This window comes from Mustelus asterias, chromosome 2, assembly GCF_964213995.1.
Source record: "Mustelus asterias chromosome 2, sMusAst1.hap1.1, whole genome shotgun sequence".
In the NCBI taxonomy this organism is placed as follows: Eukaryota; Metazoa; Chordata; class Chondrichthyes; order Carcharhiniformes; family Triakidae; genus Mustelus; species Mustelus asterias.
In genome coordinates this window covers 23,563,885-23,580,659 of record NC_135802.1, presented here as the reverse complement: position 1 = coordinate 23,580,659, position 16,775 = coordinate 23,563,885, and the positions used below count along the sequence as shown (strand labels likewise).

The following is a 16,775-nucleotide window of genomic DNA, read 5'->3' as shown; positions in this document are numbered from 1 at the left end:
TGCACATTCTCCCCATGTCTGCGTGGATTTCCTCCGGGTGCTCCGATTTCCTCCCACAGCCCGAAAGATGTGCAGATTAGGTGGATTAGCCATGCTAAATTGCCCCTTAGTGTCAGGGGTTCTAGCTAGGGTAAATGCATGGGGTTATGGGGATAGGGCCTGAGTGGGATTATGATTGGTGCAGACTCGATGGGCTGAATGGCCTCCTGCACTGTAGGATTCTATGATTATCTATGATAACATCAATGCGATGATGGCGTAGGGAACTCTTACCAATGCGTGTGGAATGTGATTGGTAGGCTGTTAGGAATCCAATGGCAACCAATTTGCACCTTGTTGGAAAATTCCATCTGGCGGGAGAGCATTTCCATGTTCAATCGTCATGTTGCCACGCAGCACTATCGGAGAGGATTTTTTTCTATTGTATTCTCCAGAAGGTTGTACCTTCAAACAGTGTAAGACAGTTACAGACATATGAATGGAAAAAGAGTGAAGCAGAGGGTGACAAGACCTGCAACCTAAGTGGCCAATGTAAGAAATGAGCAGCAACGTGACTCAGGTGGTTCGTCCAAGCAATACTATGGTAACAATGACTAATGTGGCCAAGGATGTAAGTGATGAGAAGCACTATAGAGATTGCAATAGGAAATGAGTAATAATGGAGGATTCTATAATCGTGGGGAGCTGGCCTTCTTTTCGGACATGTGACCAGGAGCCCCAAATGGTATTTTTCTTCCCTGTTAGAGTAAAATACATAATGGAACAGATGGAAAAATGCTTCTGGGGAGAGGAGCAGCAGTCAAAAAAAGTCATTATTCATGTTGGAACCAGTGCTCTAAAACTAACCGTATGCTGCCCTGGAGAAGAAATTTAAGGAACTGGGGACTAAATTGGAAAAATAAGAACTGAGCAACAGTACTTTCCAGATGGATTTATGTGCCAGCTACTGGGTAGGTTAAAGAGGGGAACCGTGGACAGGCTAACACCCTGTTGCAGTCGGCAGGGTACATATTTTTTGGAGTAATGGAATGAGGTCTGCAGTTATGTTTATCCATTCATGGGATATAAGCCTTGCTGGCAAGGTCAGCATTTATTACCATCCGGAAGTGCCCTCGAGAAGGTGGTGAGGTGCTGTCGCCTTGAACTGCTGCAGTTTCTGTGGTGTAGGTGCCGTTAGAAAGGAGGTCTAGGATTTTGATCCAGTGACCGCATAGGAACAGCAATATAGTTTGAAGTCAGGATGGTGTGAGACTTGGATGGCAACTTGGAACAGAGCCACAGTATTTACTTTGCTGGTCCAGTTAGGTTTCTCATCAGTGATAAACTCCAGGATGTTGATGGCTCAGGATTCAGCAACACTGATACTGGTGAATGGAATGGGGAGATATTTAGTTCTCTCTTGTTGAGATGGTCATTGCCTGGTACTTTGTGTAGCATGAATGTTACTTGCCATTATTAGCCCAAGCCTGAAAGTTGACCGTCTGCATATTGGCACAGACTGCTTCGGTATCTGAGCAGTTATGAATGGTACTGAACATTGCAGTCATCAGCGAACATCCCCAGTTCTGACATTATGATGAAGGGAAAGTCATTGATGAAGCAACTGAAGATGGTTGGATCTGTGACACTATCTGAGAAACTCCTAGATTGACGTTCTGGGACTGAGATGATTGACCTCCAACAACCATAACTATCTTTCTTTGTGCTATGTATGACTCCAGCCAGTCAAGAATTTTCCTCCTGATTCCCATTGACTTCAATTTTAATGCCACACCTGGTCAAGTGGTGTCTTGATTTCTATGCCAGTCACTCACCTCTGGAATTTAGCTCCTTTGTCCGTGTTTGGACCAAGACTGTATCTGAAGCCTTAATGGAACCCAAACTGATGAGTATTGATGAGCAATCTGTTGCTGTGTAAGTGCCATTTGAAAGCACTTTGAATTACACCTTCCAAACCTGTGATTGAAAGTAGACCGATGGGGTAATTGACCGGACTGGATTTCTCCTGTTTTCTGTGGACACAAAATACCTGGGCAATTTTCCACATTGCTAAGTAGATGCCAGTGTTCTGACTGTACTAGAACAGCTTGGCTAGGGACACAGCTAGCTCTGGAGTATGTCATTGATGCTACAGCCGGGGTGTTATCAGGACCCATGCCCTTTTGCTGTATCTAGTGCATTCAGTCATTTCATGATATCGCATGGAGTGAATTGAATTTGCTGAATAGTATCTGCAATGTGGAGGAACTGAAGAGGTCGATATGGACCATTCATGTGGCACTTGTGGCTGAAGATGGTTGTAGATGCTTCAGTGTTGTTTTTTGCACTGTCATGGTGGGCTATCTCCTCATTGAGAATGGGGATGTTTGTGGAAGTTTCACCTCTCATTAGTTATTTATCTGTCCACCACCATTCGTGACTAGATATGACAGAAGTGCCAAGCTTTGATCTAATTCTTTGGTTGTAGAATCACTTGGCTCTGTCTGTAGCATGCATATATTTCTATGTTATAGCTTCACCAGGATTGTCATTTATTTTTAGGGATGTCTGGTGCTGTTCCTTGCATGCTCTCCTACATTCATTGAACCAGGGTTGATCCCCTGGTATGATGGTGCTGGTTAAGTGAGGGGAATGTGCTTAGTTTTGAGCTGAGAGATCTATTCTGAATCTGTCCCATTTCACACAATGTGGTGCCACACAACATGATTGAGTTTCCTCAATGTGAAGACAGGACTTGGTCTCCATTGAGACTGTGGAGATCACTCCCAACAACTAGTGTCATGGACAGATACTTCTGCTAAATGTAGATAGTTCAGGTTGAGTTCACAAAGGCTTTTCCCCTCTTGGTTCTCTGACTACCTGCTGCAGACCCAGTCTGGCATTTATTTCCTTCAGAGCTTGGGCAGTTCAGTCAGCTACTCTTGGCAGTAGTATTGAGTGCCCTATCCACAGTACATTCTGTGCCCTTGCTAGCCTCAGTGCTTCACGTTGAGGTGCTCAACATCAGCTGAGGGAGGATGGTAGATGGTGATCAGCAGGCGGTTTCCCGGTCTATTTGACATGATATGATGAGACTTCATGGGGTTCAGGGTCAATGTTAAAATTTCCCATCTCAACTGAATACCACGGTGTTGTCATCTCTGATGGGTCCATGCTGAGGTTAGGACAGGACACCCTCTGGGATGTTGTTTGATTCTGGGTCATTAGCTGTAAGATATGATTTGGTGAAAAAGACTGTCAGGTTGTTGTTACTTGACTAGTCTTTGGGACTACTCTCCCAATTTTGACACAAGTTCCCAGGATTGTTTGGGCAGGTTGTGGCTTTGCTATTTCTAGTGTTTTGGTCGGAGATGGATAGTCTGTTCGGCTTTATTTATCTTTGACTTTTCTGTAGCAATTTGGTACAACTGAGTGACTTTCTGGGCCATTACAAAGGGCAGTTGAGTTAACCACATCCCTGTGGATCTCAAGTCACCAATAGGCTAGACTGGGTAATCCAGGACATTAATGAACCAGATAGTTTTTTAAAAGTCGTTTCTTGGTATAATTACTGACATTAGCTTTTTACTCCGGATATATTCATTAATTGTGTTTAAATTCCAATGTGGTGGGATTTGATCTGTCTGGAACGTTAGGCTGGATCTCTGGATTATGTTCACATTATGCTACAATTCTCAACAATGACAGATGAGGTAGGACTTCAAGGCTTTTGCACAATCCACTTTCCTTCATGTTTGTGTACAGTACTCTGCAATCCTTAGACTAGGACATAATGGAAAGAATAAACGGAGGTGACCCTGAGCAGAACAAACCGCTCAAAGAGGAAAGCAGGAGAATTTGGTGGAGAAGATGGGCTATCAGCTGAAGGCTATATTATCTAGAGACTTCAGGGAGCAATTCCCCCACAGAACAGATGTTCCCCCCTTCACCACGGATGTCCTCATTGAAATCTGTCACCTGCTACAGGTCTGCAGCCTCCAAGCAGAGTGCGAGTGACATCTCTAGAGGCTGTGAAGTTGATTGGCCATAAGCCTTCATATATGTCACTCCTTCCTGCCTGGAATAGATGATAATTTCAACACAGCCCTTGTTGCATAAGAGAAGTCACATGAGATTCTGAAGGAGTTGATTACATTTCATTCTCAAGTGCCAGGGAGAAGCAGACAGAACGAGCACACAACATTGCAAGGATTACAGCCCTCCCCTTGGTGCAGGGTACCATTGACTGTATATCGCTTTAGGTGATGGCATCTGAGGTGTATTGCACCCAAAAGGAGTTCCACTTTCTCAACATCTAGCTGCTGTGCAATCATACACAGTATATCAAGCAGGTCAATGCCCAGCGGCAGAAAGGATAATGCGTTCATTTTGTGGCAATGGGCTAAACTATCAACACTTGAGTCACCATGACAAACCTGTGGTGGCTACTGGGTAATGAGGGCTGTCCTTTGACCACATGGCTTATGACTGGCAATCCACATGTGGACAATATCCTGCCACCTGAAACGTAACAGCAGAATAATGAAAGGCCTTTACTTAAATGTTAAATAATTTAAAATACTCCACCTCGGAAGTATTTGTTCCAAACAGAAGGGATGAAAGTTTATTGTTTTATTATTTATAAAATCATCTTTTCGTAGGTCGACCTGCATAATGGACAAATATGTTTCTCTCCCTCTGAGAAGTCCTCAAAGGCTTTCAAGCAAGTGTAGTGGAAAGTGTGTGAGCAAGACAACAGCACTGTTTGCCGCACAGGTGGACTACGTTTTTCTCTTCCATTAGGTTCTTCATCAGCAGCATGGCACGCCATGTTGCTCCAGTGATCCAGTGGAGTGATACAAATGGGACAATCAAATACCTCCCTTAGGATCGCCTGAGGAAAGTTAAAAGAGCACATATTTAACGAGAGAACAAAGAGTGAAGAATACCATCATGAGTAACAATGAGAAGAGGAATTTTCAGTAAATCGGCTTATTCGATATTCTAAAATAGTCTGTAATGTTAAAACAACCTAGACCTTGAAATTACACTCTGCATGTATTAGCGACATTTAGCATTAAATTCCTTAGTTTCTTTAGATGTTTACCCTGTAAAGTTTATGCAGAAGCACTAGACAGTTGTTGTAATTTTGTTAACTTATAGTGTCATCTTAAGGTCTTGCATACTATGATTTTCTATCATGTACCAAACTCTTCACATACCCCCGCTTGAATCTACCTTAACAATTTATAGCAAATAATATATTTTATTTTCTAGTGGCAAATAATGGAGCACAGGAATTACAATAATTTGATTAGAAAAGCCAGCATCATGGAAAATTACAACCCACAGGGAGGCCATTTTGCCTGCCATGCCTGAGCTGGCTCTTTGGAAGAGCAGTTGTGCTTAGTCCTCCAACCCAGCTTTTTGTCTGTAACCCTATAGATTGTTCTTCCTCAAGAATCTGTCCAACTCCCTTTTAAAAATTATCTATGAAATCAATTTCCACCACCTTTTCTGGTGGAGTATTTCAGATCCTGACATTTGGGTGAAAAAACAAATATAAAGGCCTAATTTATTTAAATCTACATACATGGGATCAAATGATATTTTGCGCTATCCAAATGGGTTTTGTTTTGTGTTTTGCTGGCAATAGGTTATCATGGCAACATCAGTGTTCAGCATGTGTGGTAAATTATCATAATGAAGTTGTTAGAAATTTGAATTGATGAAGAAAAAATAAATTATTCACAAGAAGGATACTCATTCTTTCATGGGATGTGGGTGTCACTGGCTGGGTCAGCATCTATTGCCCATCCCTAACTACCCTTCAACTGACTGGCTTGCTCAGTCATTTCAGCAGGCGGTTAAGAGTCAACCACATTGCTGGTTGCTACACTGTCCATGCGGCAAAATGCTGCTGTCCTGGGTCGGGAGGCACATGTAGGCCAGACCGAGGATGGCAGATTTTCTTCCTTTGAGAGCACTGGTGAACCAGATTGATTTTTATGGCAATGGTTTCAAGGGTCATCATTAGAAGGTTGATTCCAGATTTCAGTTTCTGGATTACTAGTCCAGTGACAATATTCCTATGCAATCTCTTCCCCTGTGAAAACTGGGAATCTGAAGTGAAAACAGAAGATGCTGCAATAACTCAGCAGGTCAGACATCACTGTAGACAGAACAGAGTTAACGTTTCAGGTCAGTTCCCATAGAATCCCTACAGTGCAGAAGGAGGCCATTCAGTCAATCAAGTCTGCACCAACCACAATCCCACCCAGCCCTATCCCTGTAACTCCATGTATTTACCCTGTTAATCCCCCTGTCACTAAGGGACAATTTAGCATGGCCAATCGACCTAACCCGCACATCTTTAGATTGTGGGAGGAAACCGGAGCACCCGGAGGAAACCCACACAGACAGTGACACAAGGCAGAAATTGAACCCGGGTCCTGGCGCTGTGAGGTAGCACTGCTAACCACTGTGCCACCGTGCTGCCCGTTTCAGGAGCTTTCATCAGAACACAGATCAAGGAAAACATTTCCCCAGTTACCTGTTGTTCACATCACTTTATGTGCATGCAGAAATTATATAAATTTAGAACAAAAGAACAGGCCCTTTGGCCCTCCAAGCCAGCACAAACCAAGCTGCCCGTCTGAACTAAAACCCTGGACCATTCCGGGGACCCTATCCCTCTATTCCCATCCTATTCATGAAATAACAAAGAAAATTACCTGATGTCATGATTACCAGGAAATCTTTGGGTGATCCAGAAAACATGTATGAAAAGAATGCAAAAATATATAACAACGAGGCATAATGGGTGCCTGCATCTTTTTTACACTTCTTGTGGCTCCAAAACACTGCAGTCTTTGGACATGAAAGAGAAGATAAATCACCGTCCTGAATTTCAAAGTTTGTTCATGTCCATGTTGATTTGATTTGATTTATTATTGGAACATAGAACATAGAACAGTACAGCACAGAACAGGCCCTTCGGCCCACGATGTTGTGCCGAGCTTTATCTGAAACCAAGATCAAGCTATCCCACTCCCTATCATCCATGTGCCTATCCAATAACCGCTTAAATGTTTCTAAAGTGTCTGACTCCACTATCACTGCAGGCAGTCCATTCCACACCCCAACCACTCTCTGCGTAAAGAACCTACCTCTGATATCCGTCCTGTATCTCCCACCACGAACCCTATAGTTATGCCCCCTTGTAATAGCTCCATCCACCCGAGGAAATAGTGTTTGAACGTTCACTCTATCTATCCCCTTCATCATTTTATACACCTCTATTAAGTCTCCCCTCAGCCTCCTCCACTCCAGAGAGAACAGCCCTAGCTCCCTCAAACTTTCCTCATATGACCTACCCTCCAAACCAGGCAGCATCCTGGTAAACCTCCTCTGCACTCTTTCCAGCGCTTCCACATCCTTCTTATAGTGAGGTGACCAGAACTGCACACAATATTCCAAATGTGGTCTCACCAAGGTCCTGTACAGTTGCAGCATAACCCCACGGCTCTTAAACTCCAACCCCCTGTTAATAAAAGCTAACACACTATAGGCCTTCTTCACAGCTCTATCCACTTGACTGGCAACCTTTAGAGATCTGTGGATATGGACCCCAAGATCTCTCTGTTCCTCCACAGTCTTCAGAACCCTACCTTTGACCCTGTAATCCACATTTAAATTAGTCCTACCAAAATGAATCACCTCACATTTATCAGGGTTAAACTCCATTTGCCATTTTTCAGCCCAGCTTTGCATCCTATCTATGTCTCTTTACATGTACTAGTATACAGTGAAAAGTATTGTTTCTTGTGCGCTATACAGACAAAGCACACCGTTCATAGAGAAGGAAATGAGAGAGTGCAGAATGTATTGCAGAATATAGCTTAATGCAAGGTAGGTTCATTCAAAAGTCTGATGCAGCAAGGAAGAAGCTGTTCTTGAGTCGGTTGGTATGTGATCTCAGACTTTTGTAGCTTTTTCCCAACGGAAGGTGGTGGAAGAGGTTATGTCTGGGGTTTGTGGGGTGCTTAATTATGCTGGCTGCTTTGCTGAGGTAGTGGGAAGTGTAGACAGAGTCAATGGATGGGAGGCTGGTTTTAAAATGTAGTTTTAAATTACATTGCTGGAGAAATGTGATTTCTCACTAACCTTTATCTGTATTTGCTCCCACTCCTTTTCAGATATAGTGTGAAGATGTTGCCTCTCAAATTGTTGCAGCACTCTTCTGCTTGTAGCCAGTGACTGATCAATTTCAGAAAAGAGTCCATCTATATCCATGTCGCATGATCTCACCAACCTGTCATTAATCTCTTGTAACTGTGGAAACACAAATTTTGTTGGTTAGTTGTCTAACAAAATAAAACTGAGTTCAAATGTTCAGAATTAGTTTCTCAGTTTAGATTCATCTAAAATAATCAATGTAGGCTGCAATATATGTTATAGCATGTACATATATGAACATGTACATGTCCTGTGAGCTGCAAAGTTCCTGTACTATTTCAGACTTTCAACTACTGTAGTGCTTTTACAGAAAATAACAAAAAGTCTTGCATTTGTATAGTGCTTTTCATGTCCAAGCAGTTTCCAGCTAGTGATGCACATTTTGAAATATAGTCACTGTTATAGGAAACATGGCATCCGATGTGATACAGACCAAATAATCTACTTTTGAGGTGTTGATTGAGGGATAGCTATTGGCCAGGGCACTGGGAGTGACTCCCCTGCTCTTCTTCAGTGACATGGCAGATGGAACGTAGGCTTAACATGTGCAAAAGATGACACCCTCAGTACTGCACTGGAGTGTCAGCTATCATTTTTGTATTCTAGCGCTTGAACCCAGAGACTCAGAAGCAACTCTGCCACTGCTGACACCACAAATAGTTGCTCAAAGAGGTCACAAGGTGAGTTTGGGTCAGGAAGACCTTTTATCTGATTTGAATCCTTTTCTCCATGAATACAAGCCCTCTTGCCTTCACAGCATCTAGCTGTTTCTTAAATCAGCCCCGTGTCTTGCCTCAACCACCCTCCTGGCAAGGCATCCATCTTCTGCAGAAAGTTCACAATTTTTTAAATTAAATGCTAAATATGTATGCAAGTTAAATGATTCATTTCAGGGTACATTTAATTCTGCAACAGTGTTAATTTAGTGTAAAACATTAAAAGATGTGTTTATATAGGGCGTTAATATATCACTCCTACCTCAAAGCATTTCATATACAATTCATTTACTTTGAAGTAGTGCCTGTTATTATGTAGACAAATGCAGGTCTGTAAAGCCATTTTATGCAATATATAATTATTTCAATCCTGTTGGGAGTATTTTATAGTGCTGGATTATAGCTTGTGATTCAGCAGCAGGCTTTTAGTGAATTGAAAATCTGAATAACATGAGATGTTCATTATTTGTAACTAACAACCATCCAAAACCTTTGGCTCCAATAATCGGGAATATAGCCAAAATTTCCATTACATAAATTATCACCAATATTCTGCCCTCTCCTCCCCCTAACCAGTAAAGTGTGGAGACCGCAAACTGTGTCGAGTGACAATTTGTCAGTGATGTTACTTCCCATCGTTCTGTTATCTATAAGTGGAACGGCAGAAGCCATTCATACTTGATTACTCTTCGGATTTGTAAAGCTGGTTGACATCAAATGAAAACTGAACTCAAAGGTGTGTGGTGAGCTAGGATTTAGAACTTCCAGATCTTTATAAAGTTAATTAATCTACTGCCAAATTGCATCTTCATACGCCAAAGCCAAAATCCACAGAAAACATCCCATTCATTATCATTCAGCTGCTCCTATACTTAATCTAATTCCAAATGGAATCTTACATGACTTGAAATAGATTTTTGTTCTGCACAATGTATTTTAAAAATGCAATCTGAAGAAGTCCAGAACTGATTTAGGACCTCCAGTGCAGAACTTGGTGCGAAAGCAGAAGTTTGAATGCAAGGTCATTGTGTCTGCATAACTTTCTACCCATTACAACTAAATTTGATCCTAAATTCTGCATTAACTTTATTTGAAACTTCTATTACTAATCTTAAAATGTATCTGACACCAAACACTCCATCATCTGAAAACAATTAATAGCAAGATATGGCATAAGAAGGAAGGTGGCAGGCAGGACATCAAGATTTTTATTCTATTAAACCACGAGTCTCTTGACCTCATTACAGCCTTCGTCCAAACATGGACAAAAGAGCTGAACTTAAGAGATGAGGTGAGAGTGACTGCCCTTTGACATCAAGGTAGCATTTGACTGAGTACGGCATCAAACAGCCTCGCAAAACTTGATCAATCGGAATTGAATACTCCCCACAGGTTGCATTCGTACCTAGCACCAAGAAAGATGCTTGTGATGGCTGGAGGCCAGTCATCCCAATGCCAGGTCATCTCTGCAGGAGTTCCTCAGGGTAGTGACCCAGGATAAACCGTCTTCAGCTGCGCCATCAATGACTTCCCCATCATAAGGTCAGAAATGGGGATGTTCGTGGATGCTGGCACAATGTTCAATACTATTCATGACTCCTAAGATACTGAAGCTGTCTGTGCCCATATGCAGCAAGACCTGGATAACATTCATAATTGAGCTAAGTAGCAAGTAACATTCGTGCTACACAAGTGCCAGGCAATGACCATCTTCAATAAATGGTACAATTCTGAAGAGGATGTGGGAGCAGAGGTACCTGGGTGTATATATGCATAAACTATTGAAGGTAGGCAGGACAGGTTGAGAGAGTGTTAATAAAATGCACAGCATTCTAGGTTTTAGTAATGGGGCATAGAATATAAAAGCATGGAAGTTACGACAACCTCAGGAATGATTTTTTACAGATTTCCAAATACCACCTGAGAATGGAGGAAGCGGGGTAAATTGAGGCTCAAAAAAGGAATGGGATCATTATGTATAAACCTACAAACCTTCCTCCAGCCTGAAAAATATTAATTGACAATTACTCTCTATTTCCTGCCACTCAGCTAATTTTGTATCCATGTTGTTACTGGCGGCATGGTGGCGCAGTGGTTCGCACTGCTGCCTCACAGCGCCAGGGACCAGGGTTCGATTCCCGGCTTGGGTCACTGTCTGTGCAAAGTCTGCATGTTCTCCCCGTGTCTATGTGGGTTTCCTCCGGGTGCTCCGGTTTCCCCCCTCAGTCCGAAAGACGTGCTGGTTAGGTGCATTGGCCATGTTAAATTCTTCCTTAGTGTACCTGTGGCGACTAGGGGATTTTCATAGTAACTTCATTGCAGTGTTAATGTAAGCCTACTTGTAACACTAATCAGTAAACTTTAAACTTTAGTTTTATTCCATGAGCTGTAATTATTCTCAAGTCTGTGTTGCACTGTATCGAAAGTCATCAGAAAGTCCATATACACCACATCGACAGCATTACCCTCATCAATCCTTTCCATTACCTCTTATAAAATTGGTGCAAGTTAGTTAAACATGATTTCCCCTTAGAAATCCATGCTGGTACTTCAGGCCCTTCAGTCTATTGAGTCTGCACTGTCAAAACTGCACTAAATCTACACTAATCCCACTTTCCAACACTCAGCCCATATCCTTGAATGTTATGACATTTCAAGTGCTGATCTGTGTACAATTTAAAGGCTGTGAGGTTTTCCGCCTCTACTACCCACCCAGGCAGTGCATTCCAGATTTCCACCATCCTCTGGGTGAAAAATGTTTCCTTAGATCCCCTCTAAATCGCCTGCTCCCCACCTTAAAATTATGCCTCCTCGTTATTGACCTTTCAACTAAGGGGAACAACTGCTCCTGATCCACTCTGTCCATGTCCTTCATCATCTCATATACATCAGTCAGGTCCCCTCTCGGCCTTCTCTGCTCTAAAGAAAACAACCCGAGCCTATCCAGCCTTTGTTCAGAGCTCAAATGCTCTATGCCAGGCAACATCCTGGTGAATCTCCTCTGCACTCTCCCCAGTGCAACCACATCCGATAGTGACCAGAATTGCACACAGTATTCCAACTGTGGCCTAACTAAAGTTTTGTACAGCTCCAACATAACTTCCCTGCTCTTAAGTGGAGGCTCTGCAATATCAGTACTTATTGTGATGCTCATTCTGAAGTTATTAGTCCTTCATTTGATTAGCCTGCCCACTGAGCTAACAGTTAAAGTAAAAAAACAAACTCTCTTTTGAGAAATGTGTACTTAGATTATTTAATTCTCAACCAAACCATTATCAGCAGTTTAAAGAAGATAACCAGGTCCCTGTGTTATCACTTCAGAAACACTTATCCACTTCGTAGTTTGAAGTTAAAGGCGTTTTACACCCAAATTCCTTTCTAGTTGTGACAACTAAGTTGTATATCCTACAAAATAAGATTAAGTTCATTACAAGTGCACTAAATGAGTTTTAATGCATTTATTCTTGTTTTTGGAGGAAGGACATCGCTTTATTTTAGGAAGTCGATTTCTGAGATTTAAAAGATCGCAAGTATTTAAGTTAACTATTTTGGGTAAATGTGAAGGGGCACTAAGAGTAATGTTTTTCTGGTGTCTAATATTTTCCATTTTAAATAGAAAGCTACCCTTTCAAAACGCTAATCTGCCATGTGATTCCACTAATCAAGTTGTCCCTGGATATGACTCAGTCTCAAATGGAACTAGCACACAGAAAAGTGTCACATTTTTTTAAGATTAAAAACAACCAATGTACAACTCGCCATACTTGTGGATCACCCGTTTCACTCCCCAATAGGATGTGATTAATAACAAAAGAGACAACATGCCATCAAATGCACAATGCATCATCAGGGTCACTGATTTACAGGGACTGAACGTTTGATAATGTTATTATGGAGCATTTATTGGTTTTTAGCTATTGAATTCCATGATTGTGCGCTCATGCTTTGAAAAGTGTCAATAATCAGTGTTCATCATTCTTAAGTAGAACTCATTCCCTGATCCTGTGTATCAGGAAACATGATGTGGAGATGCCGGCGTTGGACTGGGGTAAACACAGTAAGAGTTTTAACAACACCAGGTTAAAGTCCAACAGGTTTATTTGGTAGCAAATACCATTAGCTTTCGGAGCGCTGCTCCTTCATCAGATGGAATGGAAATCTGCAGATGAACACTGATTATTGACACTCTTCAAAGCATGAGCGCACAATCATGGAATTCAATAGCTAAAAACCAATAAATGCTCCATAATAACATTATCAAGCGTTCAGTCCCTGTAAATCAGTGACCCTGATGATGCATTGTGCATTTGACGGCATGTTGTCTCTTTTGTTATTAATCACATCCTATTGGGGAGTGAAACGGGTGATCCACAAGTATGGCGAGTTGTACATTGGTTGTTTTTAATCTTAAAAAAATGTGACACTTAAACATGTACAGTGTTGCTAGGGAGGGATTTCTAGGCATTTGATCCAGCGACAGTGAAGGAACGATGATATATTTCCAAGTCAGGATGTAGCTTCATGGGGAATTGCAGGTGATGCCGTTCCCATGGATGATCTACCCTTGTCCTTCTAGGTGGCAGAGGTTTAGAAGGTGCTGTTGAAGGAGCCTTGGTGAGTTGCTGCAGTGCATCTTGTTGATGCTATACACTTCTGCCATTGTGTGCTGGTGGTGAAGGGAGTGAGCCTTGAAGGTGGTGGATCAAGTGTCAATAAAGCCAAGCTACTTTGTCCTGTATGTTGTCAAGTTTCATAAGTGCTGTTAGAGATGCAAGTGGAGAATATTCCATCACGCTCCTGACTTGTGTCTTATAGATTGGGGAGTCAGGAGATGAGTTATTCTTCGCAGAATTCCCTGCCTCTGACCTGTTCTTGGAGCCACAGTTTTTATATGGCTGGTCCGGTTCAGTTTCTCTTCAATGGTAACCCCAGGATGTTGTTAGTGTGAAATTCAAAGATGGTAATGCTATTGAATCTCAAGGAGATTTTATTTGGATTCACTCTCGTTGGAGATGGCCATTACCTGGCACTTGTGTAGTTACCTGCCACTAATCAGCCCAAACCTGAATGTTGTCCAGGTCTTGCTGCATATGGTCACGGATTGCTTAACTATCGAGGAGTTGCTGATGGAACTGAACATTTGCTATCATCAGCAAATATCCCCACTTCTGATCTTATGATGAAGGGAGGTTCATTGATGAAGCAACTGAAGATGGTTGGGCAAGGGAACAACTGTGAGGAACTCCTGCAGTGATGTCCTGGGACTGAGATGATTGACCTCCAACCATCACAACCATCTTCCTTTGTGCTAAGTATGACTCCAACCACTGGAGTATTTTCTCCCTGATTCCCATTGACTCCAGATTTGCTCAGGCTCCAGGATGCCTTACTTAGTCAAATACTGTCTTGATGGTTAAGGGCTGCCACTCACACCTCACCTCTTGAGTTTAGCTCTTTTGTCTGTGTTTGGATCAAGACTGTAATGAGGTTAGGAGTTGAATGACCCTGGTGGAACCCAAACTGAGCATTCGTGAGCAAGTTATTACTGAGTAAGTGTTGCTGGATAGCACTGTTGACGACACCTTCCATCACTTAGTTGAAAGTCAAGAATAGATTGATGAGGTAGTAATTGTCCGGGTTGGATTTATCCTGGTTTTTGTGGACAGGACACATCTGGCCAATTTTCTACATTGCTGGATAGACGCCAGTGTTGTAGCTGTACTGGAACGGTGCTAGAGAACAAGTCTTCAATCCTATTGCCGGAATGTTGTCAGGGCCCATAGCCTTTGCAATAACCAGTGTCATCAGCTGTTTCTTGATATCATGTGGAATAAATTGAATTGGCTGAAAACTGGCAACTGTGATACTGAGGATCTGCAAAGGAGGCAGAGATGTGAAGAAGACATAAGGAGGCTGCAGACGGATATAGGTAGGTTGAGTGGGCAAAAATCTGTCATGGGGAGGCAGTGGTATAGTGATATTGTCGCTGGACTAGTAATACAGAGACCCAGGGTAATGTTCTAGGGACCCGGGTTTGAATCTCACCACAGCAGATGGTGAAATTTGAATTCAATTTTTAAAAAATCTGGAATTAAAAATCTAATGATGACCATGATTGTTGTAAAAACCCATCTGGTTCACTATTATCATTTAGGGAAGGAAATAGAGTCATAGAGGTTTACAGCATAGAAACAGGCCCTTCAACCCAACTTGTCCATGCTGCCCAGGTTTTACCATTAAGCTAAATTTAAATCTATCATCCTTACCCAGTATGGTCTGCATCTGACTCCAAACCCACATCAGTGTGGTTGTCTCTTAACTGCCCTCTGAAATGGTCTAGCAAGCCACTCAATTCAAGTGGCAATTAGGATGGGCAACAAATGCTGGCCCAGCCAGCGATGCCCACATCCCATAAAAGAATAAAGAGGAAAAAAAAGGCCGCTTCACCAAGTGTGCATGGAGATGTTGCAGTTGCTTCCCTCACTACCTGCCTCACCTATTGGAAATCATGTTTAAGTTACTACATATTTACTTTTTATCTATTTTACTGCCCGAGGTGCAACAGGAAGAAAGTTGACAACACGCAGCCAGCTTGCGATAGGTAAATGAAGTTCTGGAGAATTGGTTTGTGGAGTTTAGCAGCAAGTATGAGGATCACAGAGATGCAGTAAGGAACTTTTGGGATTTGGTATGATTGTGGATGATTCCCATGGTCTGACAGTGGGGTGAATGTTTTGCTAGCACTGAAAAGTTCAGGATGTTGCAGCACTGTGCTAGGGGCTGGAGCAAGGGTCCCTTGTTATTAGAACTGTTATTTAATCAATCTGGACTTCTAGGATTTTCGGTTTTTACTTCAGATATTCAGCGTTCATAGTATTTTTTTACCTCATCGATTTTCAGGCAGCATTTTGGATTATAATCTTTCGATACTGTGGCAAAACAGAAAGAAACATAATGCCAAATGTCACTTTGAATGGGACAAGGAGGGGGGGCACACTCAGTTCAAATGTTAATACGGTGACTCTGCAATGCCTGTGGAGTTAAAATGAACTTTGCCCGCCTTAGGAAACTTTCATTTAAATGCCAGCAAATTGGTTACTAATGTGTTGACTTACGGTAAGCCTCAAAACTAAACTGAAAAGCAAGGAATTTACAGCATATCAATGAAGATAAGACTTGACTGGTTTAATATCTTCCCAGTCACACTGTTCAAAACCACTTCAAGTTAGTAACAGATTGTTTGCCATCTCTGTGTGATAAAGGAAGCTCTCCGACTAAGCAAACCTCAAGACCATTATGCTGTTTGGTGAGATTTAAATTAAAATTGTTCAAATCATGAAACAAGGCTGCCTCCCTTTTGTGGGGAATAAATGAAGCTAAGCAAACTGTTTCACAACCGACTCAACTTACCACCTTTGTAAAACCATCTATACAGCCAGCAAAGCTGCTGATAATATGATGCATTTGAATAGATTTAATTGCTGCAATAAATGGCCATACTTCAATTACATGACATTTGTACGAACATTTTATAGTGAAAGATCAAAGAACTGTATCATGAAGCTGCCTACATTCCAAGGTGCGGGTCTCCCTCGAGTAAACATTCTTGTACATGGTATTGGTATAACACAGTTTTGGTGACCTTTTGCGCTGCTTTGATCTAAATTATTAAGAAACTGAAACGGATTAATGGGAACTACTGTATCACCAACCAGAATTGTAAAATTGACTAAGAGTATTTGCTTTAACTTGTGTTTAAAGGTGAGAGTGGTATGTCTTTGAACCACAATTTCCAATATCCTTTGACCTTTTCTAACTAAATAGGAACAAGTTAGGGTCTGA

General features: G+C 41.9%; 1 protein-coding gene across 1 annotated transcript in view; it reads right to left on the bottom strand.

The window, feature by feature from the left end:
* Positions 1–4,618: 4,618 nt before the first annotated feature.
* Positions 4,619–16,775, bottom strand: part of rnf32 (ring finger protein 32) — a 33,559-nt gene continuing 21,402 nt past the window's right edge. The window contains exons 7-8 of the mRNA XM_078229703.1: positions 8,146–8,313; positions 4,619–4,873 (exon numbers count right to left, since the gene is read on the bottom strand). Of these exons, the coding sequence (XP_078085829.1) occupies positions 4,619–4,873; positions 8,146–8,313 (423 nt within the window). The remainder of the gene's footprint in view (positions 4,874–8,145; positions 8,314–16,775) is intronic.